Source organism: Pipra filicauda, unplaced genomic scaffold (genome assembly GCF_003945595.2).
Source record: "Pipra filicauda isolate LSUMZ 115617 unplaced genomic scaffold, ASM394559v2 scaffold9_size5747161_pilon, whole genome shotgun sequence".
Taxonomy (NCBI): Eukaryota; Metazoa; Chordata; class Aves; order Passeriformes; family Pipridae; genus Pipra; species Pipra filicauda.
Window position 1 is genome coordinate 330,547 of NW_024105198.1, and position 24,224 is coordinate 354,770.

The 24,224-nt window shown below is 48.4% G+C and overlaps 2 protein-coding genes across 8 annotated transcripts in view; one reads left to right on the top strand and one right to left on the bottom strand.

Annotated features, from left to right (window-relative positions):
* Positions 1–3,663: 3,663 nt before the first annotated feature.
* On the bottom strand, positions 3,664–16,033 carry LOC113988366 (UAP56-interacting factor-like). 4 transcript variants are annotated; one of them, XM_027721870.2, is made up of 9 exons: positions 15,479–15,584; positions 13,211–13,354; positions 9,444–9,586; positions 8,022–8,146; positions 7,103–7,184; positions 6,636–6,676; positions 6,479–6,553; positions 5,708–5,819; positions 3,664–4,947 (listed from the first exon to the last, which is right to left on the bottom strand). In XM_027721870.2, the coding sequence occupies exons 1-9, from the start codon at positions 15,558–15,560 to the stop codon at positions 4,852–4,854; spliced, it is 900 nt and encodes a 299-aa protein (XP_027577671.1). In that variant the 5' UTR covers positions 15,561–15,584; the 3' UTR covers positions 3,664–4,851. The 4 variants fall into 4 exon arrangements, with proteins under 4 accessions (XP_027577671.1, XP_027577670.1, XP_039234094.1 ...); XM_027721869.2 differs by having other exon boundaries at positions 6,636–6,679; XM_039378160.1 differs by lacking the exon at positions 15,479–15,584 and adding an exon at positions 15,859–16,033 and having other exon boundaries at positions 4,859–5,819; positions 6,636–6,679; positions 13,258–13,354.
* Positions 16,034–23,719: 7,686 nt separating this feature from the next.
* LRCH2 (leucine rich repeats and calponin homology domain containing 2) overlaps positions 23,720–24,224 on the top strand; it is a 40,631-nt gene continuing 40,126 nt past the window's right edge. For all 4 annotated transcript variants that reach the window (XM_027721849.2, XM_027721851.2, XM_027721852.2 and 1 more), the window contains exon 1: positions 23,720–24,002. In XM_027721849.2, the coding sequence (XP_027577650.1) occupies positions 23,735–24,002 (268 nt within the window). In that variant the 5' untranslated portion in view covers positions 23,720–23,734. The remainder of the gene's footprint in view (positions 24,003–24,224) is intronic.

Consider the following 24,224-nt stretch of genomic DNA (forward strand, 5'->3'; position numbering starts at 1 on the left):
GACACCCCTATTATTCCAAAAACAGAGCTACCTTCTCTTTGACCTTCAAGGTCTACCTGAGATAAGCCAGCAGCAATGAGGTTGTATTGAAGATGTATCGCTCATGATGTTCTTTAAACAAGCACAGCAGTGCACGTGGAAAAGGCTGTCAGCAGGCTGGTTATCACCACTTGTCACTGCCACAGAGGTTTTGCATTGCTGTTTAGTCACGGAGTCAGTTAACTGCTGCTGAAAGATGAAGGGTTGGATATAAATGATGTAAATGTTCACGAATAGATGCATTGTACCGTGATACTGTCTGCCACTCAAATTCACAGAGTGTAGAAAATGTTATTCCTTGCTAGAGGAGCTTGGTTCCAGCAGTTCGAGGGGATTTCTCATTGTTAAATGCTAATGAATCCTAACAGACAAGATGAAGTGCGAAGATTTTAACTGAGGAGAAAATAGCAAACATGGGCAGGGATGAACTTTGAGAGAGGACAATCACACTACAGGCAAAGGAGATCTGCAAAGCCATAGAATTGAAGGCAGAATTCCCTTAGGCTTTAATGTAACCAGGGTTTCACTCTTGATACCTAACCTGGACACTGGCTCCTTCCATGTTTTCACACATATTCTCTCCTCCCTTGCCTCACCTTTCAGCAGTGGTATTTGCACATCTTTGAAACAGAACAGTACAGCTGCTTCCATTCCACGGGTGAAGGATTTGGCTTCTCATGAAACCACAAGCAATGCCATAAAATAGGGGGTTTGTAATGTGAAAAAGCAAATAAACAGTAAGTCAGTGATCTGAGTCAGACTATCACCTCAGCAGGGACAGTAACTGCACCTGTTTTAGCATCCATGTGGTAGCAAAGCACTTAGTTTGGATGTATTTCATGCAGGACATCACAGTGGTTGATTAGCATCTATCACCACCTCTCTCCATCAGTCTTTCTGCATTTTTAACAGTATCACACAGACAAATAAAGTTTTAGGACAAGAAACGAAAAACATTAGCTAGTGTGTTTCTTTGCAACCAGAATGGCAGAAAGACTTCATCTTCCAAAAGGGATTTTCTTCATAATTCAGACATTCAAAGGGTGTCTTTAGGCTGAAAGGATATTGTTTCCCTTCTCAGACTGTTGGAAAGGTTTCTTTCCTTTAGCTTTACTTTTAAACAAAGGAATTCAGGACCATAATTTTTAAATTATGTGTTCATACAACAGAGGCCATTTGTTCTGTTTTATTAAAGAAGCATGTAGCACTTACCCTTTTCCACAGTATTTCTTGTGGACCAAAAGAATCAGAAGACAATTTTGGAAAGCTGGAAGTGCTTTGCAGCTGGAGGGGTGTAAACTAAGAACTTCTGATAATTCTGCCCCAAATTCCACTTGCTGAAAGAAGATCTTTTTGTAGAAAAACTTTTAAATCAACTTTTCTTTTCTTTGTTGTCTATACACATCTCTACCAAGCAGTTTTGGCTTGATAAATTGCCTTGACATGGTTTGTTAAATTGACTTTAACTGTTTTGATCAAGACTTGGCTTAGGTGTAGAATCTAGCCCATTTCCTGTTAAAATATCAGCCTTACAGAATTTATAAAAATTGTCTTTATTCAGTAATTATATTACATCCCGTTTTTATAGGGAATTTATCTTTTCAATTCTAAAGCATTTTATCTGCTGAGTCATCATTGCAGAATTGGCCAAAGCTGAACAGATTTCCTCCACTGGCATGAATGATGGTATAAGAATCGGACAAGGAATGGCAATGGACAGGTGGGAATATTCTTGTATTCCTGCTCTTGAATATTATCACTAATCTCCAGCTTTTGACTCATGGGTCCTCGTGTCCTCCCACAAAAAGAAAAAATAAACACAGGTTCACTACTTTTTACTTTAATCATTATTTCCAAACTATTTAGAATATATGTAAGAAACAGAGAAAATGCTCTCAATTCTCTTTATTTTTGTTATTTAAAACAAACAAACAAACCAGAAACTACTGAGGAAAATAGTCCTTTGTATGTCAGAGAATGCCAGCAAGTTTAAAGGCAGAGAAAAGGAACATTAGATTTCATAAATGGTTCCTGTAAACATACCTTTCCCATCCCAGTGATTGTAATTTGATTTTTCCTGTTGACTGTCTCGTCGTTGTTGTGAGAGGAGTATGAGGTGCCTAATGCAATCATAACTTGCCATCTCGTGGCTTATTTGGGAATTACCACAGTTAAATTTCTTAACAATCATTTAAGATTACATTCATTCCTTTAGGAGAGGATTCCTGTTTGCCCCTTCATCACCCCTGACATGGAAAGACCGGATACCTTCAGTAAGGGTTGAGATCCTGGAGGGTCCCAAGGCTGGACCAAGCTGGAGGAGCAGATAATGGGCTGCCCACGTGGACATGGAGAAGGAATACAAGGAGGTGTTAGAAGATCCCAGACCACAAAAACAGCCATTAGACCAAAAGGAGGGAGGGCACATGAAGAGTGTGAGACGATCAGGTGCATGGACTGTTACTCTGGAGATGGCTCTGGCTGGCCTGACATACAGCAGGAGTCACCAAGCTGCCCCCCAGCCTGCAGAGAGCCATCCCAGCAGGGAGCTGGGCCAGCAGCTGGCACTGCCCAGGCAGGGAACGCCGGGACACCTGTCAGGCATGGGGTGAACACAGGCCATGTATCCCTGGAGACGGCTGAGGAGGCAGCTGAACTCTGCCACTAATGTCACTGTCATCCTCTCCAGGCCTCCTGCACAGTTCACCCTGTGCACGACAGCACGGATAATTCTGTTGGAGACAATTATTCTGTGGGTTTAGTACTGTGGCAGAAAGAGGTGTTTTATGCCTGACACTGTGCCCTCTCCCAGTGTGTTTTTAGCATGATCATTACACGTCTGACTGCTTACAAATTCAGTGAAAAGCCTGTTTTGTCTTCTGCTGCGTGCAAAGTCACCCAGCCCTGCAGGGGAATCAAACTAGGAAAAAAGTGTAGTTTTTATCACTTAAGCCCTCAATTTTAATTTAAGGAGTGCTTACAAAATTGTAAGGTACAGATTGTTGAAAAATATCTCTTCAGAGAATAGAATCAGGGTGTGCTCTGAACAGCTGAACCCTCAGCTGTTCTTTGAGGACTGAACTGCTCCAGCCCTTTACAACCTGGTTGAACAAGTGCTCAGGTTTTCCAAACGAGTCTACAAACTTTTGGCCATATTTATAGTCAAGAGGCAACTGCAATCAGGGATACTGCCATTTGTGACTGTGTTTCTTGTCATCTTCCATGACACACAGATTGTTTGCATGCAGGGGGGAGATCTCCTCCAGAGTTCATTAACCTGGCAGTCGGGCTGCCTTTGTTTTGTTTTGAGCACACTTGGAGCCAGGACAACTCTGATAATTTTGCCAATAATGTTCAAAGCAAAAGAGATCACAGCGAAGATTTTAGTAAATATGTATTGAACACCTAACAGTGCTTTGGAGCCAGGTTTGCAAGCAGCAAAGTGCCTGCATGGCCAGACCAGTGCCCCAGTGGTGGCAGTGCCTGTTTGTGGGCACTGATGGGGACAACAGCTTCCCTCAAAGCACTAACCCATGCAGCTGCACATACTGTGCCCTGCAGTGTCACTCTTGAGAGGCTGAACTTGCACCAAAAGCCTGTTGAAGGAAGGGAAATAACTGCAGGTGACATTTGACAAGTTAGTTTTTATTCAGTGCACTGGACTCGTACATCACTGCTTTGTCAACTAACAACATTTCACACATTCCTGTAAAACCAATGCCAAGTCCAGTCTCTTGTTAAAGATGCTCGGTGTAAAATATAATGCAGTCTATCAAATATTTCCTTTCACAAGTACAGCTTAGAGCCCAGTAACAGGCTGTGTCCAGAGCTTTCAGTGCTGGGTTCCAGCAGTGGGTGGACAATGGATCAGTTACTCAGGGTTGGTGTAGGGCTCTGTTAACAAATGTCTAAACCCAGTTCATTAACATCTCAGAGTTCATCAGAGTGCTGCTGCTCGTTTGATTATGCCAGTGCTTTGAGCATGGGTGGAGCTGCAACTACAAAAACCCTAACGCAGAATGACTGCAGCGCTGGAAAACCTAAGGTAGGCTGGGGCAGTCTGTCTGTGCTCCATACTGAGGACAGTCACTCCAGCAGCAGGTACGGCACACCTCACCCCGTCCCCACAACTGGGCCAGCAGCAGCAGTCAGAGCAGCACAGCAACCCACAGAGAAACGCAAGGTGCTCAGGCCTGACTGTCAGGGCGAAGCGAGACGTTTTCAGGGTGGAGGGTCTTACACTGCAAACACTGGGCAGGGATGCCTGCAAGCACAACAAACTGGGCAGTTGGGTGGATGCTGGGGATTGCAGGCAGCTGGAGCATCCCCACTGGTGCCACTGCTGGGCCACATCCCTCAGATCCACACATGCTCTGCTCCCTGTCTCCCATGTGGGCAGGCACAGCATCCTCAACCCTGTCCCACCCGTGGGACAACACAGGGAAGGCTCCATGGCTATGGCCTGGAACTGGCACCCCCTCCCACTTGCAAGAGTCACCCGGGTCAGCACAGGGTGCCCTGGCAGGAGGACAGGGATGGTGCCAGCCCTACAGCTCCCCAGCAGAGCTCTCCCAGCAAATCCATCTCCGCTCATACACCTCCATCACCCCACTCATGTCCCACCTGCCCTGTGCTCCGGCCCCAACTCTCATCCTGCCTTGTCCCTGCCCTCCATCGCTCATTCACTGTGGGTGTAAGGAAGGAGACAGCACATTGCCAAATCAGCTATCTCAAAGGGAATCTAGCGACTTTTATTGAGCCCCCGCCAGGGCCTGGACTGTTGGGGGCAGTCCCTGTGACGAGCACGCTGTCCTAGGGCATGGTGACCGTCCGTCCGGCGCTCCTGGCTGCTGTAAAGCGCCTCTTATTCCTCAGACCAGAGAACCTCTCATCCAGCGTCAGGCTGGTCTGCAGGGGAAAGGGAGAGCGAGTCAGTCCCACGTCTGGTGGCAAAGCACAGCCCAACTTGTAGCGGGGTATTGATTAGAGCCCATCAGTCAGGATGGTGTTTCACAGCTGGTTAGTCAATTAAACCACGCAGCACACAGAGACAAGGAGCTCGACAGACTGTGTGCGGCTGGAAAACCTCCAAGCAGCTCCCAGCCCCAAGACACCGGGCGTCCTCGGCCAGAACAGGAGCAAGCAGATGGCATTGGAGCACAAGGCATCAGGGAAAACCAAACCGTCCAGACAAGAAACGCCGGCAATGAAGAAGGTGGAGCAGGATTTCTCAGCTGCCCCAGGGCTCTTGGACCATACTTCAGTGTGAAATGGGGCACCGAGAAGGTCACCAAAGCAAAGAGCGAGCAAAGCCCAGAAGTGCCACGTGTCTCTGAGGAATGGGGAGCACCGACACTGAAACAGTTCCCCCTGGCCAGGATCACCCACCAGCAGGATCTCCCCGCTCCGAGCAAGCACACGGACAGGCCTTGCAAGACAGGCCAACAGAATGGGAAAAATTGGGCTGAGTCTGTAGTTGCTCAACAGTCTTCTCAAGTGCCTTCAGTTTTGCCAACAACCTGGCCAACACGGCTACAGGACTCTCCTCCTGGGCCATGTTAGACAAACCCAGCTGGCAGCCCCAGAAACCTGAGCGTGGTGTTAACAGCTTAGTGGCAGGGCTGCTGCAGGGCGCCAGGTGCCGCCTGTGCCGTCGACAATCCTCTACCTGGTTGGCCATGGCACGGAAGTTGAATCTCAGCATCACCCCCTTGGGCTGGGGCTTGGTCACCCGTGCTGGGGGTCTCTGGCTTCGCAGGAACGGGCGCTTGGATCCAGGCCTGGGGAAAGCACAGATCCGCAGTCACTCGGGAAGTGAAGGCAGCTCGCTCCCTCTGCTCTGCAAACCAGCACGGAGTGAAGGAGACACCTGCACACCCCATACGTGGTCCCACGGCATGTCTGACCCCTGGCACAGTCAAAAGGCTGCCAGGAGAGCTGCTGTGCAGGCAGAGCTCCAGCACTGGGGACTGTGTCACATCCAGGCTATCGTGGGGTGCTCTCTGTGCTCAGGACAGTGCATTCACCCACCCTTCTCTCTGCCCTCAGCTGGGTGCTGGGTCCTGCAGCTGCACCAGCTCAGCCCTGAATCTGTTCCCTTCCAGCTTCTGTGCTCCTTTAACACAGCGTTTCCCTGACACCCCACAAGGAGCATAGCCAGCCTGACACCTCCCATGCGCTCCAGGGCTTCCATTTCTCCTCACTCTGCATAACAAAGGAGAGGCGTGGTAATTACAGATTACCGTGTAATTACAGGTAAATACAGGAGATCTTTATCTCCTTCAGATATGCCGGGAAGGGAACCAGACATCATTTGCTAACCATTTTAGGTTTGAACCATTATACACTCGTTATAGAAGTGAAGCTGCAATAAACCTAAGGGGAATTTGCAATGGCTTTTGTAGGGCTCCCACCCTAACAAATCACCTCATTTACTTACCCGCTGCTCTGGCCCGCCTGGGGATTAACCACAGAAACCGTCAGAATTGCTCCCGGGCTGGGTTTCACTTGCCACCTGCCGAGACAGGGAGATTTATCCAGCTTCAAGCCTGAAAGAGCACCGTCGCATTTGCATTGTGCCTTTGTTCACCAATTACCTTCTCATCCTTGGCGGTTTCCCTTCTCCTTGAGCATCCATCTGCTGTGAAATATATTTTTAAAAAAATTACTTAGAGAATTAGCTCTCAGAAACAATGACTTCTTTTCCAGGATTTCATTTGGTGTATCTGAAGAGCTCCTTCCTTGCAAGTTGTCAAGAAACTTGCTAATTTGGGGTTTCCTGCTGTCACAGTGATCTGTACGGGGTGGCTTTACTTTGCCCTGTTTGTGTTGCTCTATAAACCACAAGGTTTCTTTTTTATCACCCTCCCAGGATTTTACTTTCCAGCTGCCAGAATATTAATCTGCGTTAAAAATCGCCTGTCCTGCAAATACTTTCCTAGCAATACAGGCAATTTAAGCGATCCATCTCTCTTTACTTTTGGAAGCAAAGATACAGCTGGGCTGGTAGAACTGAAGGTTTGTCACTCCCAGCAGGCTGCAGAAGAAATGTCTGGATACTGACCCCTCTCTGGAAGCGGGCTTTGGAGAACCACTGCTGCGCCCGCTTCTGCTGGAACGCTGGTCCCCTGTTTAGCCGGAAAGGCCTGATGGTAAAGCAGAGACAAAAGGACAGAGGTGAAGATGATGCCAGGCCTCTCCTAAAGTTTAATGCCAAAATACCTAACCCAAGCCGGTCTTAAAAAGCAGCATAAGAAGCAAATCAGGCTGTGTGTTACCCAGTTCAGCCCAACGGGCTTTTCTGCCAGCGAAGGATTTCAGAGGAACTTGATTTTCTGCTCAAATGAGACAACAGCTTGTGTGTTCTGAACTCTGCCCATTAAAAATAAAATAAAAAAACATGGAAGAAAATAGTAGAAAAAAATCAGGTCAGAAGGGACCTCTGGATGTCCTTCAGTTCCTGCTCTGCTCAGAGCAGAGAAAGACAGGATTGCAAGGAGCTTCCTTTCCAGCTTGGAGAACACAAGGATCCTGATGAGACAGGCACCAAGGCAGTGCCTGCCTTCCTTGCAGCTCCTGGGCAGTCTGCTCCTGCAGCCCTTCAGTGGGACAGACGTCCTCTCTCTGCCTATCCCTTATGACTGGAATCTGTATTTCCTGCCTTTATGAAAATAAAAGCTATTTCACCCTTCAAAAGTGTTCCCCAAAGCGACAGAGGAAAAGTTCAATAAAAATACGAAGGTCTCATTTTCCGTGCTTCCTAAAATGAAATGACAGATCTGATATCTGCATTATTAGCCATGAACTGTTAACTTTTTTCACTGTTTTCTTTCCAGGTGCTTTCCAGGGGTATTTTTCTCATGCTGCACAAGCACATGGCTGTAGCCACTCCCAGCTCACACACACAGCAAGAGCAGAACCCTATGAGCTGCAGGGGGAATTGCTAAAAAGGAAACAAACCCAGTGTTACCAAAGATTTTTACCTTTTCCCTGGGGTCTGGGTGCTGGCAGCATCTGCTCTGAATCTCTTGGGGCCTGGAGATGGCTGTGCCTGGTCCTTCTGCTGCCCGCTGCTGCTTTTGGCAAAAGCATTGCTGTTCTTGTTGCCCTGAAAGATTGGTGAGAGCTCAGCAGTTGCCACCTGTGCCACAGTTTCTCTACATGAACAGGGAGTGAGGGCAAGTGACAGCCCCCAACTGTCCTCTCTCCACTGACTGCTGCTGCCTGACTCAGCACACTCAGTCTGTGTGCCTTGTTCCTGGGCATGAAAGTCCCAGGAAGAGTGTTTCCTTCTAATGGTGCAGAAATTAAAAAAAAAAAACACCAAAAAAAATCAGTCCATGGAGAGCAAATCTCACAGAAGCTGAGCATTAGAGCCGTGCTCACGTTTCCTTTTGGTCATCACCTCTTTCTTGTTTAGGCCAAGCCCTGAAGCATGAGGCACATCAGAAGACCCCTCAGCAGTGTCTGTCCTCCTGCACTTCCAACACAGACTGCCCTAGACTCCAGCCCATTTATTTCTCTGGAACAACCACCATCACTCACTATCTGCTCAGTTGTGATTCCATATTCTTCCCCCTTGGTTTATTTCTGCAAAGTGGAAGCTACTGTAGAATTATGCCTCCTAGCAACTGCTTATTACTTTCTGTAAATACCCAGCCACGCTCAATATCTGAGTCATCCTGGTCTTTATTTTCAGGAATAACCACACTCCTCACACATGCCTGCTTAGTTAGGGCTCTCTCATTTATACCCCCAGGACACAGTCACTAAATGTGCCATCATGTTCAGCACTTGGGTTTTTTGAAAAGCTTACTGAGCACCCATGACCTGCTAATGGAGTGGACTTCCATCAGTGCAGAAGAAACCAACTGCCTCTCAGGAGGCCTATCTGCCACAGGAATCATTGTGTCTTGTGGGGATTGCCCACTTGCTAATGGAAAGTGTGTCTCTGAACCAAAGTCACCTGACAGGTGACCAACAGTCTTTCCTTTTACTTCACAGGAGCTTGGAAAATGCTCTGGGTGGAGAAAAAATAACGGATCTTAATACACCTCCTTTAAACAATAACAGTAAGACGAGATCCCGTGGAATTCATTTTTATGGAAATATTTTTAAATCTTTTAAGGACACTTACAAAGAAAAACCTTTTTTTTGCAAAACCCAGGGGAACTGATCAGTAAAATTATGCCAAGTCAGAAGCTTATAAAACCAACTGGAAGACTGCTATTCCATATGCATGTCTGTCTGCACTCATCTAGCATACAAATGCTGTGCACAGGCATCTAAAAGATGGTGCCTGTACCTTTTTATGTAAATTGTTCTTTGGGGTGATCCAGGTTCATAAAATCAAGCAGATTTCTACATGACATTTGGGAAAAGCTGTCCCTTCCTTATTCCCCTACCTCCTGAGCTGATGCCTGGCGATTTAAAGGGCTCACTCCATTGAAGGCAGCAGCTGCTCTTCTCTTGCGACCAGGCAAAGTATTCCTGAATTGTCTCCTGTTGTATTGTTGCTGTCCAAACCCTCTTCTGAAACGGTTAGGTCCTACAAAAAAACAAACAAAGAACCTCTTATTTTAGTGTCTTTCAAAATTTGATTTATGATTACAGTTTTGCAAATGGATTACAAGGTTAACTTAATATGGCACAGGGGTATCTATACAAATAGTGGTGCAAGAATCACATTAATTCATTCCAAAAAGTATTAAATAATTAATCTTTCCAATGTCTCGCTAACATTCTTATTCTGTGTAGGACTGACATACACATTATTTGATGTGAAAGAACAGAGAAGACAAGAGAAGAGAAAAGCTTTCCACAATTTTGATTCTTTATAAAGGCAGGAACACCCACATCAGGAGACCTGTCAATCTGTTGTCAGAGCTCACTTTGCTGTGAATTAACTATGAAACAGAAAAGGCCTTTTGATACAGATACACAAGTGACTCGAGCATCCGGAAGCCAACCCCACAGCAGCCTGGAATAGCTCTGAGTGCCCACATTATAGCACCTGGTAAGTGAAGACTGAACTGTGATTTTTATGCATATATATATTTATTTTCTTTTAGCTTGACATATCCTTACTGCACCTATTGCAGAGGACACCTGCTGCTGCTGTTTTACGTAGTGGTACAATCCATACACACCCACTGTCCATCTCCATTTAACCTTTCCCCTTAATCCTGTTGGTGATTTTGAAGTGTGCTGAAGCATTTTGGTGAGTGAGAAGAAAGCACTCTGTCAGACCAAGGCACAGTGCTTTCAAGCCTAATCACTCCACAGGATGAATTTCTGTAGTCATAACGAAATAGAAAGTTTCTGAGTCGCTGTGTGAGCTGACGCAGGGGGGCAGCCAGAACAACCACAAACATCACAGCTAAAATGCAGAGAGGGAATTTATTTCCATTACCTCGCTAACCAGTGGGATCAGCAGGTTCCTGAAGCAACACCTGGGCAGAGGCACGTGAGCAGAGTTAAGTTTGGCCCAATATTAGATCATCACAGGTTCACACAGTTCATCCAGGGTTTTGTGCATGCAGAGTTTACCACCATGCTGCGTTTTGATCTTCTCTGTACCAAGGCAGGGAGCTTGGTTTGCAAACCTTCCGTTTTTAGCTCTTTCCCCCCAGCAGTCACTACACTGGTGAGACATGCACACGTACTCAGGGGTGAATAAATCAGGCACAAAGCTGTGCAGGGCAGAGGGCAGCGAGAGCACACTCAAATCCTGGACCAGAGAGCAGAACCTCACTGGTACAGACCACAGAGCAGTTGGCTGCAGGTATTGATCTTACACCACTCATTGCTACATCACAGCAGTTTATACTGACTTGGAGCAATTAGAAATGAAGTGTCCTGAGGCAGTGCTGCCAAGGGCCACCACCACAGTGAGGAATGAAGGCCCCAGTCCCAGGGTGTAACACTGGCCGGTACCAGCTTGAGCCGCTTACACTGGAACACAGGTAAAGATGACCTGAGCTGCACAGGCTCTAGAACAGAAGGGCACCAGGGCATGCCCACGGGAAGCAGCTCCCAAACAGCACGCTGGGGTGCTTTGTGCTCTACGGCTGGAGATGCTTTAAGAACACACACAAATGCAATGAGGTTCACAAGCTCCGTGGGGCCAGTAGTTATTTCCTCTGCAAAAGAAGTGCAAGTGTGTAAATGTTCCTCTCTTGACAAACACTGAATTTTGGCAAACTGTTTCTTTTTGACCAGATGTGGACTTGCTGTGTTTAACTGTCCTTTGATGTTTCCTCCTGCTTCTGTCCCCCCAGTTTGTTTTTGCCCTGTTTTGTTCTCTTCAACCACCACTCTGGGCTTGCCCCTCTCTCTTGCCTATTTGCCAGACTGCTCTCCTGCAGGCCACCAAGCCTTGCAACACAGCTCTCCTGCACCCTGCAGAGGGCATATCCTCCACAGCCAGAGACTGAGCTCAGCTGCCTTTCCTGGGTATTCCATCAGGGTGATGGGAGGGACTGCTGCAGAAGGCAGCCCTGACTAGAAAATCGTGCCCCTGTCAGTCTGTTCCTATTAGAGATCCTCTGCTCAGCAGTGCATTCAGGCACCCCTCAGCCAACATAAATAACTCATGACAGAGCCATCAGCCTCTGAGGGGAACCCCGTGTACACCAGCTGGGGATCAAGGCCTCAGTCTGCCATGTGTGTCCCGAAGTGTGACACACAGGAGGTTCCACCTCTGCAAAAAGGCTGGTAGGTATTTAATAATGAAAGAATATTTGAATAAAACCTCACAGCATCAGCAGCTGGGGAAGAACCCCCTCCCAACCCCCATGATTGGGTGCACACTCAGAGCTTGGTGCTGAACACACCTGGGTTGGCCAAGAGGCACCTCTGCTCAGCCAGTCCAGTCTGGGGAGAAGTCCCTATGGATGGCTGACTCTTTTTCCAAGGAGATTTGAAATTCAAATTTCCTGTCATTAAAAATCATCTTTTCCCCACTGGGGAGATGGTTTAATCCATATTCCAGGAGGTATAACAGCACTTTGCTTGCTGGTTTAATCAGCATAATACTCTTCTCCCTCCTGTCATTACAGTGCTGGGCTCCTCTGATTGTCATTTTGATAATGGTTATCTCATCTCAGCCAGGAGGGACTGCATTTCAGCAGGGACTGAAGTGAACTGAGCCCCTGAAGAATTATGGGCTGAATTCCCAGTCGTGCCAAGTTTCCCCAAATTGCTACTGACATCAGCACCACACAGCATGGTGGGGCTCTGCTCTTGGCAGGGCTGAATTCAGACTCAGTGAAAACCCATGAAACACTAAAACTAGCAGAAATAATTCTATAAAGGAACAGAAGTTCTCCCATCTAGTGAATAAGGAAAAAAAAATTTGTTTGATTTATTTGATTCTGGATGCAGGAGTCACTTGAGTGGGGAAGAATATCAAAGCCTGTGTTTGACAGAAAAAAATCAATTTGCAAAGGGCAATTATCATCATTCTGTTTTGAACTGGAACGATCCTTGGTAAGGCAATATGTGAGGGAAACCAAAAACGTGAGGGTGGGAGGAAGATCAGAGACAAGCAGGATTGCTCCCAGAAATCCCACTGTCCTGATGTGCCATTGGCACTCCAATGTAAGATTTCAAAGACATTGCTGCAAAATGTCATTAAAATCTTCAAGGAAGGGATTTAGCAGTAATTAAACAAATTGATAAGAAATGGCATTTCATGCAGCAGATCACTCTGGGTTTGTAGGTAAAAACTAGTGGAACAAAACAAAGTGTGTGATCACTCAGTATTATAAAAAAAAACTCACCATGCTTGGCAAAAGTGACAATTTAGCTCCAATAACTGAGCTATCAAATACAGTTACTGAAGGGGTAATTTGGGTAATTTAAGTCTGCTCTGGGAAAATGAGGATTAGGAAGAGGCATAATTAAAATATGCAAAGCCAGGGGGAATAGAGAATAGATATTAAGTCACTTTAAATTAGCAATTCACGAGAGAGTGGAAGGGAGAGAAATGGATGAATTATGCTCTGAAAGGGCCCTGATATTCCATTGTTGCAGAGAAAAAAGCTAATCAGAGCCCAAGCACATCTTATACGTGCACAAAAATTAGATAGAAGGATTTAAGAGCTGTATTTTGTCACAAAAGTGCGTTTTTCAGCCTGGCAGGGCTCTGCCATCTCAAGTGCCCATCTACCTTGCAAATTCCTCTGCTTCCAGGCACCATAACGGGGCCACCCGTACCCGAAGGCTGAACTCCTGTTCTTGACCTGCTGGCTCCTGCTGTCGCCCGAGGTGCTGGAATCTGTTTGCTCTTTCCTGTGGCGCTTGATGATGTCATCTAGAATGAAATGACAGAGGAGAATTCCATAGAACCTGCACTTTCTACAAACAGGGATTCCCTCTTTTGGTGCTTGCAATTGTCCGTGCTAAAAACGGAGCTCGCTGCTCTGTGAGCTGCACCGGCCAGACAATAAAAGATTAAGCTTAGCTTAGAAAGTATAGGATCAATTTACTCAGCCTTTGCAGGCTGGAGATTAGAGTATAGCAAATGATTTAAAAATGAGCTACCATCCAGCACATCCCCACCACAGGCAGGACAGAGCTCTCAGTGAGGTGGTCTGAAATCAAGGGGTTCTTCTTAATTCAAGTTGTTCTGATGAAAAGGCAAGGCAAAAGTGGAACATCACCTCCTCATTAACTCCTACTTTCCAACAATTTCTTCTTTTAATCTCAAACCTTCCAGAAAATACTTAGCAAGTAATAAAGTCACATCTGTGAAGCTCCAAGCTGAATGTTTTAACAAATTAGCAAGGAATGAAGTGTCCAAAAACAGGCTCAGAGTGGCTATTCCAGCTCCTTAATGTGTCAGTGGAGTGGAAGGACAGAAGTGCCATTAGCTTTCAGTGGGTGCTTACCACGAACCATCACACCCCCAGCACTTGTCCCTTGTCATTTTCTATCAAGAAACTCCCGTGTCCAAATGGATACAAAGCCCAAGGAAAAGGAATGAAAGCAGAAGTAAGAATAGGCTGTGTGACTGCTTTTGTGATTTCTCTCAAGTCTGCCAGGAAGAGAGTAGGCTGGGAGAGGCCAGGCCATGCTTTTAGGATGAATGCACTAATGCTCTCAGCTAAGTGTGCCTTCAGGACATGTGTGATTTGGGGCACAGGCTGATCCGAAGCACATCAACAGCATCCCGGCACACTCTGCAGGGAGGTGACCCCAGGCACCCAAGGGTGGGCTGTCACAGCATGAGGAAGAGCTTGCTGGGAGCCAAGAGGAGCTGAAAGCTCAGGTGCCTGGTCTGTCACCTTTCAGTGTATTTTTTTGTTTAGGTATGAGTTGTTACCCTGCCTTTTGTGGCCATGAATACGATGGAGTTAACAGAGCGATGTAATGGAGTACTATGAAAGACTGGAAGGGATCCTGAAAGGTCATTTATGGTACACCTACACCTCGAGGCAGAATTATATCTATCAGGGCAGCTTTAGAGCAACTCCTGCAGTTTTTTGGGACTGCTAACTCCAGTAAGGCCAAATGTATCTGAAAGCACGAAAAAAGCACCTGTCAGAAAAAGTTCTTCATCAGGGCTCTTGCCTTTCAGTTCTCTCTTCTACCCTGAGTAAGCTGTATTCTGGATGGAATATGGATTTGGACCACAGGAGGTCTGACCAAGGGAAGCACTAAAGGAGAGCAAAAGCAAAGGGACCATCACAAAATTTTTTTGTTAAAAAAAAATTATTAGCAAAAAGAAAAAGGGTGTGCAATACCATGGGAGAAAAATAAACCAAAAATGAGGGAACCACTGTTGCTATAACTCTTCACAGAACCATTAAAACACGGGTGCATCAGCCAAGGGATAAGTTTGAGTTTGCAGTGGAAAATGTTCTGCTGCTCCTGACAAATGGCTCGTTGCTGGAAGAAATGACACAAGGTTTCAGTTAGGAAGCTGACCCAACAGCAAAAGGTGCTGGTGGACTTTCCTCCCACAGCAGAGAACGCCAACACGATAATCCACCAAGATCTCTCGTCCATGCGTCAGAATCCAGGCCTCGGGAGTTCATGACAGGGCGGTTGTTTATGCACAGTTCACATTCCCGGTGCCAAAGGCATGGCGAGCATCGGAGCGAGCAGCTATAAATAGCGGCACCGCGAGGACATGGCTCCTCTCCTCCTGCCACCGGGGGCTGCTTTGCGGGAGCCCCTCCGGCCCGCTCCGTCCCCCGAGTTACGGGGCTGCTGCCAGCACAGCCCGGAGAGGGGTTCGCGGGGATCCCGCACACACCTTCTCCGTCCTGCCCGGGGCCATCGGGGCAGGGGGACGCGGGCAGCGAACAGCGGCCTCCGCCCGCCCCGCCCCATCCCGCACAAACCCCCCCGCCGCGTCCCCGCACGGAGCCCCCCCACCCCCGAGCTCCCTCAGCCCGGCCCGGGCAGGGCCCCCCGCGCCCCCCGCACCTACCCAGGGACATGTCGATCTCCTCGGCCCCCGGCTGCGGCCCCGCCGCGGGGCCCGGCGCGGGGAGCGGCCCCGCCGCCTCCATGGGCTCGGAGCGCCTGAGCCTTCGCCCCGCGCACTGCGCCTGCCCGGAATGTGCCGCCGCGGCCCCGCACCGGCCCCCGCCCGCCTCCCTCGGCCCCCGCCCGCTGCCCCCCGTGTCCCCCGCCCGCTGCTCCCCGTGTCCCCCGCCCGCTTCCCCCCCGGCCCCTGCCCTCCGCCCCCGACCCCTCTCTCCGCCCCCGTCCAGCCCCGCGACTCGCTGTGCTCAGCCCTGCGCTGGCTCTCTGCCCTCCGCACCCTCCCCACCAACCCGCGACACCCCCCCCCCCTCTATTAAGCACCGTTTTCCAGCCGCCGGGCTTTTCTCCCTTCCTCTTTTCCCTTTCTGCCCCCGAACCCTTCCCCTCTGGGGTGTATGCCAGCAGCAGATGTATCTTAAACGTTATTTAAGCAGTTATTTCTGAGCGATGTGAACGACGGAATGACCTCGCCTCGTTCTGAAGATAAGAAAAACAAGGCGACTCTCTGCAAACAAAGATACTCTTGGCTCGTATTCGTGCGTGAAGTATGTTCTCTGTGTTTGTGAGCGCCTCGAGGAGGAAGCACCCGTTCGGAATTGGTCTTTCACGAAAGTCAGATTCTTCAGGGGATCTTTCAGTCTCTGCGTCACGTTGGTTGTGGCACCAGGGCTATTCTGCAGTTTGAATACAAACTGTGAGCTAAACCATCTAACTCTACTTTTAAAGCCAGATGAAAAAGAAAAAAAGAGACGGGGGAAACAATCCCTGCTCTTCCAAAGGGCTGCTGCCAATCAAGTGAAGAGCACGCTTTTTTCTGAAGTTTCCATGTGATAAATGCTCTGAAATAATCTCCCACACTACATACATAATAGGGGCCAAATAAATCTCGAACCATGGCCCGATGTTTAAAGTTTTCAAGACAGTTTCTTTTTCCCAGCTTGAACTTCAAATAGGAGAGAAACTTCTACATGCAGATCAGTCAGGGCAGAGAACCTCCTGGTATGTGTACAGCTCTTAGCGAGATCAAGTGCTCCTGGAAGTGTTGGTTTAGGGAAGTGTTCTTTCATGAAAGAACAGAACAGTGTTGAGAGAGCAACAAACAACCTTTGCTGTCTTTTGCAGTGACACTGCAGAATGATCATTAAAGCAGTTTAATGTGAAATGTCAGAAACCAGGGTCATGATCCTGCAATCAGTTTTGCAATGTTCTGTGTATGCAAGGTGTGCTGGGGGTGCTGTACTCTCTGGGGAGCCCTGGCTCTAATCCCCCCTAGTCCGAGAGCTTTCCTCCAAAGAGCATCCTTAAAATTTCTGAGCAATTTAGCCAGAGCAGCCAGGGAAGTTGTGGCTGCTGGGAAAGGGCTGGAAGTATCCATGTAAGCCCAGCATTTAGCAACAGACTGTGAGAGGAGGTTGATAGTGGTGTCGTTTTCTAGCACTTACTAAGGAGCGTGTAGGAGGAAGGCTCTGGGCAGTGTCCTGAGCTGTGAAGCAACAGCTGCCAGGAGCTACGAGGGAAGGACTGCAGGAGGGGTCTGGAGTCTCCTCTGAGTACAGCCCAGCCCTGCACTGAGTGACCCAGGTTTCCTCAGGGGGCAGCAGCTGGAGTTGGTCGTGCTGTGGGACAGTGAAAGGTCTCGTGGCTTTCTGCAAAATCCTGCACGCTTGTATCTTCGGAAAACCTGAAAGCAACGGCTCAGAGATTTCCAACAGCGTTTCTATTTGATCACGTTTAGTGAAACAAACATTTGAGATCAAAGAAGGGAAAAGGCAGAGTTTAGAAATGCCAACTTCTAAAATATTAGGTATTTTCAAAGGACATTTTTTTCATAGAACTACAATACAGCTTTTGCAACAAATTCTGCTTCACCAGGTGAGAGGTTTAATTAGCTGCTTTCCTTCGAGTGCATAGCATTGAAAGCAGTGATAAAACCTTTCCAAGCCATATTTCTGCATCTGGAAAGTATGAGCTGATATGTATTCTGTTATCTCTCAACTGCCAGTCTGACTCTTAACATCTTGGCAAATGTCCCATTTGCTTAGTATGTCCAAGCACTGCCATTATCTCAGTTCTGAGCAATTTCTCACATTAACAGTGTAGGTGACACATGCTGGAGTTGGTGAAAAGGCCTGAAGAGCGAGAACCTCCTCTAAAGCATAATCCCCCTCCACTGGAGAGAACTGCAGGTGTCTGGCAGACAGACTTGGCCCTGCATCCTAAGAAAGGAATGTCAGGAATGTGACTTTCACAGTGGAAAGGTAGGATTAGTAAAAGAACAATGAGAAAAGTAAAGAAAATTGCACTTTCCTGTAGAACTGGTTTGTGTTGACTCACTGATACTGTGGCAACAAGCCTCAAGCTGAGCCTTCAGAGAACACTGGGGCATCTCTGCCAAAGGTGCCAGGTATTCCTTCCCCTTGTTAGGCACAGGCATAACCAAGTTGTTCACAAAGAGCAAGTGTTAATTAGGGTCACTGGGCCTTTCAATTTATCAGATGCTCTTCTTATCACATAATGAAACCCCAAGGAACCCTAGAAGGCTTTTAGCTGAAACTAAATAAAAATAGAACTCAGTGGGAGAAGGGAACACCTGTCAGCAATCCAACACTTGTATCATCTGAAATGTTTTCTCAGCCTCTCAATAGATTTAGTTAATCTTCGACATGTTAAATAACTTGTGATGATTTGTGGTTGCGATAAATCTTACACCATGATCTAAAAATTAACCACTGGCCACTTTGTCTGTTGTTCCCAGGGGTACCTCATATCACAGTTATTTAATGCAAATTGCAAAATATATGACCATTCTCTTTCAGTGAAATGCACCCATGACTTGATTGCTAATAAATGCTTTTTCTTGGAAAGTAAGGCTGGGTGGCTGTAGGAATATGTATCAGTGGAAGATTAGCATCTGCATGTACACATCTGTATCTGAGGGTATGGAAGCTCTCCAGCCTCTCCCAGACTTGCTCAAAGCATAAACAAGCGTTTATTTTAACGGGCCAAAACTGTGATCGCTTCTGTGACACTCTGGATTTTGCCCACAAGGGGGGTGTTTAGGCCTTTTCATTCGTGAGAACCACAGGACCATCAGCTCTTCACAAGGCACACTGGTAGCAGTACAGCTTCGATAGCTTGCTCCAAAACTGGTGAACCACCACTAAAAAGAACTTGGGTTTTATTGTTAGATGCTGAACGTGGCCTCAGAACCATATGTCACCACTTGAAAATCATCTTCTCGAGAAGATGGAAGAAAAAAAAACTCTTCTTCAGGCTTTCTGAAGAAAAGTATTTATTTTACCATTTCCCAGAATGAGCTACATCGACGAATGATAATTCAGTTTTTATGCAGAAGTTCTGACTGGATGGTATAAAGTGGCTGAGGTGCACACGTCCTCGAGCTCTGCTCAGGGAAAACAACTGCTCAACCACAGATAATGACAAATTCCATGCTTGGCTTCTTACACATTTAGCACATGAAGCCTGCCTACAGTAAAACTGCAAGGTATTTAAAGTGGTGTTGGCTTTTTCTCCCCCTCTGTCTCTCTGTATGTGTATTAAAATTGCAATCTCATGGGAAACTACTCTTATGATACCCATAAACTGTACCTCTGGACTGTGCAGAAAGTCCCCAAAGTCATCCCAGAAAAAACCATGTGCACAGTATGACAGGGAGTTGGTAGCTTCAGTGCAATCTGTAAATATAACCGGTAAATGAAGATCCACAGATACACCACATGCTGCTTGCTGTCATGGAGTAGTTCCAGTTTATGCTGCTTTTAGGGCTCTCTCAATATTAAAGTAAACTTTCATTGAAAGGGCTACATTTCTAATCTCACCAAAAAACAAGCAAGGCAAGTATGGTACTGCACAGCAAACAAGTTATTCAAAATGGAATAAATGGACAAATCCTGTCTGAAATCAAACCAGAATGATCCAGTAAAGGACAAAGGCCTCTGCAGCACCACAAGGAGGTATTTCCAGTGCATGTAGTTGGCATAGGTGGTGCTTGAAATGACATGCTTGAGGGGAGGTGCTGCCCTCCCCCCTGCCTTCAGAACTGTATTTTCTGGTGCTCAGGGAAGCATTGCTAGCTATACAATGAATAGATGCTCCCAGTGGGAAAGGTACCAGGAATCTTCCCATTAATGGATCTCATCTCTTGTTGTGGTCTGTACAAACAGACTGTTAAGAACAGATATTGCTCTCCAAAGCAGCTAAAGAGAATTCTGCTTGCTTCTTTTCTATTCAAGCATCAGAAGCTGGAGTATTTTGAGCTATTTCTAGCTCTTTAAAATTTCAGATAAATGACTGCCCTTTAGCATGGACAGAGGGTCATTTGCCTTTTAACCTAATTAGGATTATATGTATAGTTTGCTTGCTTTGCTTTCAAAGAGAGCCAAATGATGCCACTTCAGTATGAATCTTGAATCCGGGTATTTGGAGATTATTTTAACTGCCTGTGGGAAGCTGTGGACACTTGCAGGTCTTGAAGAAAAAAAGCAGTATCCATGAGGAATAGAGCATGCACTGAAATGCAAAGTAAGTGCAAAGGAATTGAAGAGGCATTAAGGAGGTGGCACCAGGATCATGGGAGTGTTGAAGTAACAGTAACTGTGTTATCTCAGTGCCTCACCCACGGAGGAGGACTGAGGCTACTCATAAAGAAGCATAGCAAGAACAGCAGGAAAGCTCTGGAGTTTAATTGCTTAAAGCAAGAAAATCTCCAGAGGATGCAAAAAAAGGTCAGTGCTGACATCTCAGGAGGATTTAATTTCTCAAAGCAAATGGCAATCTAGATTGAAAAAGACCCGCTGTGTGTTCAGCTTGAGTACTTAACTCAGGAACACCGAAAGCTTCAGGGGTCTCTGTGCTTTTGACAATCCCTGTCGCTTGGCCTCAGGTGCCCAGGGCTCCTGTTGCCTGGCAGAGGCCTGCAGGCACTGCGGGGGTGTCGAGGGAGCATCACACTGCACAACACCCTGGGCAGCACCTCAGCTGTGCCACCGTGTGCTGATGTCCTTCCCTTGTGCCCTGCCCTGCCCTGGGACACAGCCTGCAGCACACACTGCAGGGTGTCAAAGGAAACGGGGAGAGATCAGGGACTCCACTCTCACTTTCCCTCCTGTCACGATCAATATTACACCGACACTGCCAGTACAGATTGGCCTTGTGTGGCTCTCTCCAGAAGGCAGTGCTCTGGGGACGTTTGGAGCTGTGAGCAATGATGCTGAGCAGGGGTGACAAGAGCTGTGGGAGCAGCACAGGCAGAGCAGCAGGACAGGCACGCAGCTCTCACTCACACTTGCTCTGAGCATGGCTTGGGTCAACCGTCCTTGCAAGACTTGTGAGCAACCACATCTTGCACTCCATGTTGGAAGTTAGATAGATCAAAGCCTGATCTAGATCTCATTCCTCTAGGCATTAACATGAGCTGTAAAAGCCGGCTGGTGTCATATCTTTATGAGTTTTTATCTCGTCTGGAACAGATATGGGTAACCACAAAGACTTTCAAACTTGAAGCTCTTCATGGAAGTGTGGGATTTTCAGAAATCTTCAAACTCCTGAAACATCAGCTCTGCCTGGCATGGGACCAAGAAAATATCTTTGTCTTGTGCAGTCTCATGACAACATCTGAGCATTTCCACCTCTTCTTGTATGCACCTTAACTGCCAAAACAAATAAGAAAATGCAACCATCTCTGTTTTATAGGAGAAACTGAGGGATGACACAGCTCTGCCTTACTGCTTATTATGCCAGGAAGGTTGTTTTGGGAAGCCTTCTGGCCCTAGACTAGTGACTCTGGTTTTATTTGTAGAATTACAAAGAAGGGGGGACATGGGGAGAAAGAACTGTTGAAAGGCTGTGAAATCCAGTATAAATAAAAGTAATTAGATTTTAGTGCTCCAGACATCTGTTCTGATTCTGCAGCTATTGGAGGTGATAAATGACCCCCACAGGTAAATCTGCTCCACCACAGGAACGTGCAATCAGTTTTCAAGCTTTTGCCCCAGTGAGCAGCAATTTGCTCGAGACAGTTTGCAAATTGGGGATTTTTGGTTAGGAAAAGCCTCAGACATTGCTCCCAGCCTGTTGTAGGGGACACTCCAGTGCCTTTGAAGATGTGAGCATGTGTCTGAGCAAACTGAGCGAGCTGGGTTTGCTCCTCGGTAGGAGCACCTGCAGGCACAGCAAGCATTTGGTTAAGGATAAAAAGGCCCCCCCGTACGTGAGAACTCCAGTGTGACAAAATGGTGTTTTGAGTCTTCTGACAATTTGTCAGGCCTATTTCATACAGAGAGAGCTGAGCCCCTTTCTCTGTCTAACTTGGGCTCTGAACAGCAAGCGGCTGAGTGATGTGGCTGAGAGGGAGGACAGCAAATCTGCAGCTCTGAGCTGGCCCCGTGCCAAGACACCCGCTTTGGAAACTCAGAGCAACTAGTTCTAACATTTAGTAGAATTTAGATGCTGGAGCTGGTCCTGGCTGCTGCTCTGCCTCACTCCTGCCAGCTGCTGAGGCACTGTACCTCCTGCTCCACGTCTGCAGGCAAAATCATCCTACACACTTGGCCCGACACCAGTCTGGGTTTATTCACCCTCCACCCTCTCTGGCTGGAATCTCAACCGAGGGCAGCACTCAGAAGTGTTTATAGAGGTTTGTCTGATTTTCTTGCTGTGAACCCAAGGAACAATCAGCTTTTTCAGGGCAAGAGCAGGAGCTCTGGCCCAGGCAGACTGATCGGTAGATAGTCATCTGTAAGCTTGAATCCCACAGCCCCTACAAGTAGCCAAGGTTAGAGGAAGCAGAAAGCCACAGTATTTGCAGGTGACAATGGGAGCCCTTTCCCCACCACAAGTGCATTTTGCACATAGGCCTTGTTGTTGGAAGGGGAATCTGTTTGCTGGGACATGGTGATCCCAAAGTCCATCCAACACTGCATCGAAGGATTGAACCCTTCACTCTTTAGTACCTTCTTATTGATCCTGGCTCATTTAGTTCTACTGAATTTCAGCCAGAGATCACCCAACACAGTACTTCAGGGCTGTTCCTCTTTCGACTGATAATGGCTCAGCTGTCTCTCAGTGACATGTTGTTGACTGAAGGGCAATCTCTTCCATGTTGCTTATAGACAGAATTTCCCTTAGATCCCAAAATTAGGCATGATGTATGCGTGCAAAAAACCAAACCCCTAAAACAATTTAAGAATTCAGGGCCTTCAGGAGGATCAAAGCATAAAGGCAGATTCTGCTTATCAAATCCACAACAATTCCATTAAAAAGTAGGTCTATGAGCCTTTCCGTAGCATTTCCTAATCATGCCTCGAGAGTAATTTTTCACAGATAAGTATGTAGACCTAACACGTACAGATTACAGGGTAACAAAGGCAATTATCCATCCATATGGCGTTCCAGCAGTTGTGTAGCATTTAACTCACATAACTGGGCCCCGGACATTGCAACCAGCTTCTGATTTATGCCTCACCACTTCCCTTTCACATTCTGAGTCACAAGCATTCGCGTCTCTGAGGCTTTTGCGAGTGTTCTCTAACCCATTTCAGGGTGACCCCCGCACTCCCATTCCCTTTGTTCTGCCATGGACGACTCCTGGATGTATTTTCCCTGCCACCAGCGGGGATCCGCAGTCCCTGGCCGGCGCTGTCCTTACGGGTTTCCAGGGCAGAAGCGATGGATGCTGTGATGCACCTGGCGCAGGTGACCTTTGGATGAGGATCTGCGGTGCCGCAGACCCGACCCCAAACCTGAGCGGTGCCTCAGGGAGCGGGCACAGCCGATCCGCCCCGGGCCGGGCAGGGACACGCTCCCACCGGCGCCAGGGCTGCCCAGCAAATATTTGCCATGTTCTGTCAGCTCTGAACCCTTCTCACGGCTCCCCTCAGCCCCGGCCCGGCTGCGGGACCCCCCCCCCCGTTCCCGGGATTTTCCCATTCCCGGGATCCCCCCCACTCCAATCCCGCCCCGCTCCCTCAGCGCCGGCAGCGCCCCCTCACGACCCTCAGGCACCGCCTCGGGGAGGCCACGCCCCCTCGCCCCCGGCTCCGCCGCGGATTGGTGGGAGCGGCCGAGGGGCGCTCAGAAGCCCCGCCCTCCCCTCGCGCGGCGCCCCCTGCGGGCCCCGCGGCGCGTGCGCAGCGGCGGCGGGGCGGCCCCGGCCGTTGTTGTGGAGGGGCCGGTCAAGATGGCGGCCGGGCAGGGGGGCGGCGGCGGCAACAACGGGAGCGGCGGCGGGAGCGGAGCGGCGGGGCTGGGCATCCCCGCGCACCTCACCCTCTCCTTCTCGGCCGGGCCGCACTGGGGCGCGGCCGCTCTGCCGCAGCCGCACACGGTGCGCAGCCTGGAGCGGGCCCTGGAGGAGGCGGGCAGCTCGGGCATCCTCTGCCTCAGCGGGAGGAAGCTGCGCGACTTCCCCGGCAGCGGCTGCGACCTGAGCGACACCACGCAAGCGGGTGAGGGGACTGCGGCTGTGGCGGGGACGGGGCTGCAGGGGCCGTGCGGGGCGGGCGCGGGCCCGGGCGGGGGGTGCGTCCCCACTGTGGCGGCCGGGGACGGGCAGTGGGGGGTGCGGGCCCTGCTGCGGGGGCTGCAGCGAAGGGGTCCCTGTGGTGATAGGGCAGCGCTGCGGGGGCTGTGGGAGCAGCTGGGGGGTGACACGGCAGCGGCTGCTCTGG

What these genes read in the sequence shown, in the direction of transcription:
- LOC113988366 (XM_039378160.1), bottom strand. Translation starts at nt 13,354, where the DNA reads ATGACATCATCAAGCGCCACAGGAAAGAGCAAACAGATTCCAGCACCT. An exon ending in AACAGGAGTTCAGCCTTCGG is followed by an intron (nt 9,587 to 13,257) that starts GTACGGGTGGCC and finishes GTTTTTTTGTAG; the next exon opens with GACCTAACCGTTTCAGAAGA. An exon ending in CAGGCGGGCCAGAGCAGCGG is followed by an intron (nt 5,820 to 6,478) that starts GTAAGTAAATGA and finishes TGCTTTCCCCAG; the next exon opens with GCCTGGATCCAAGCGCCCGT.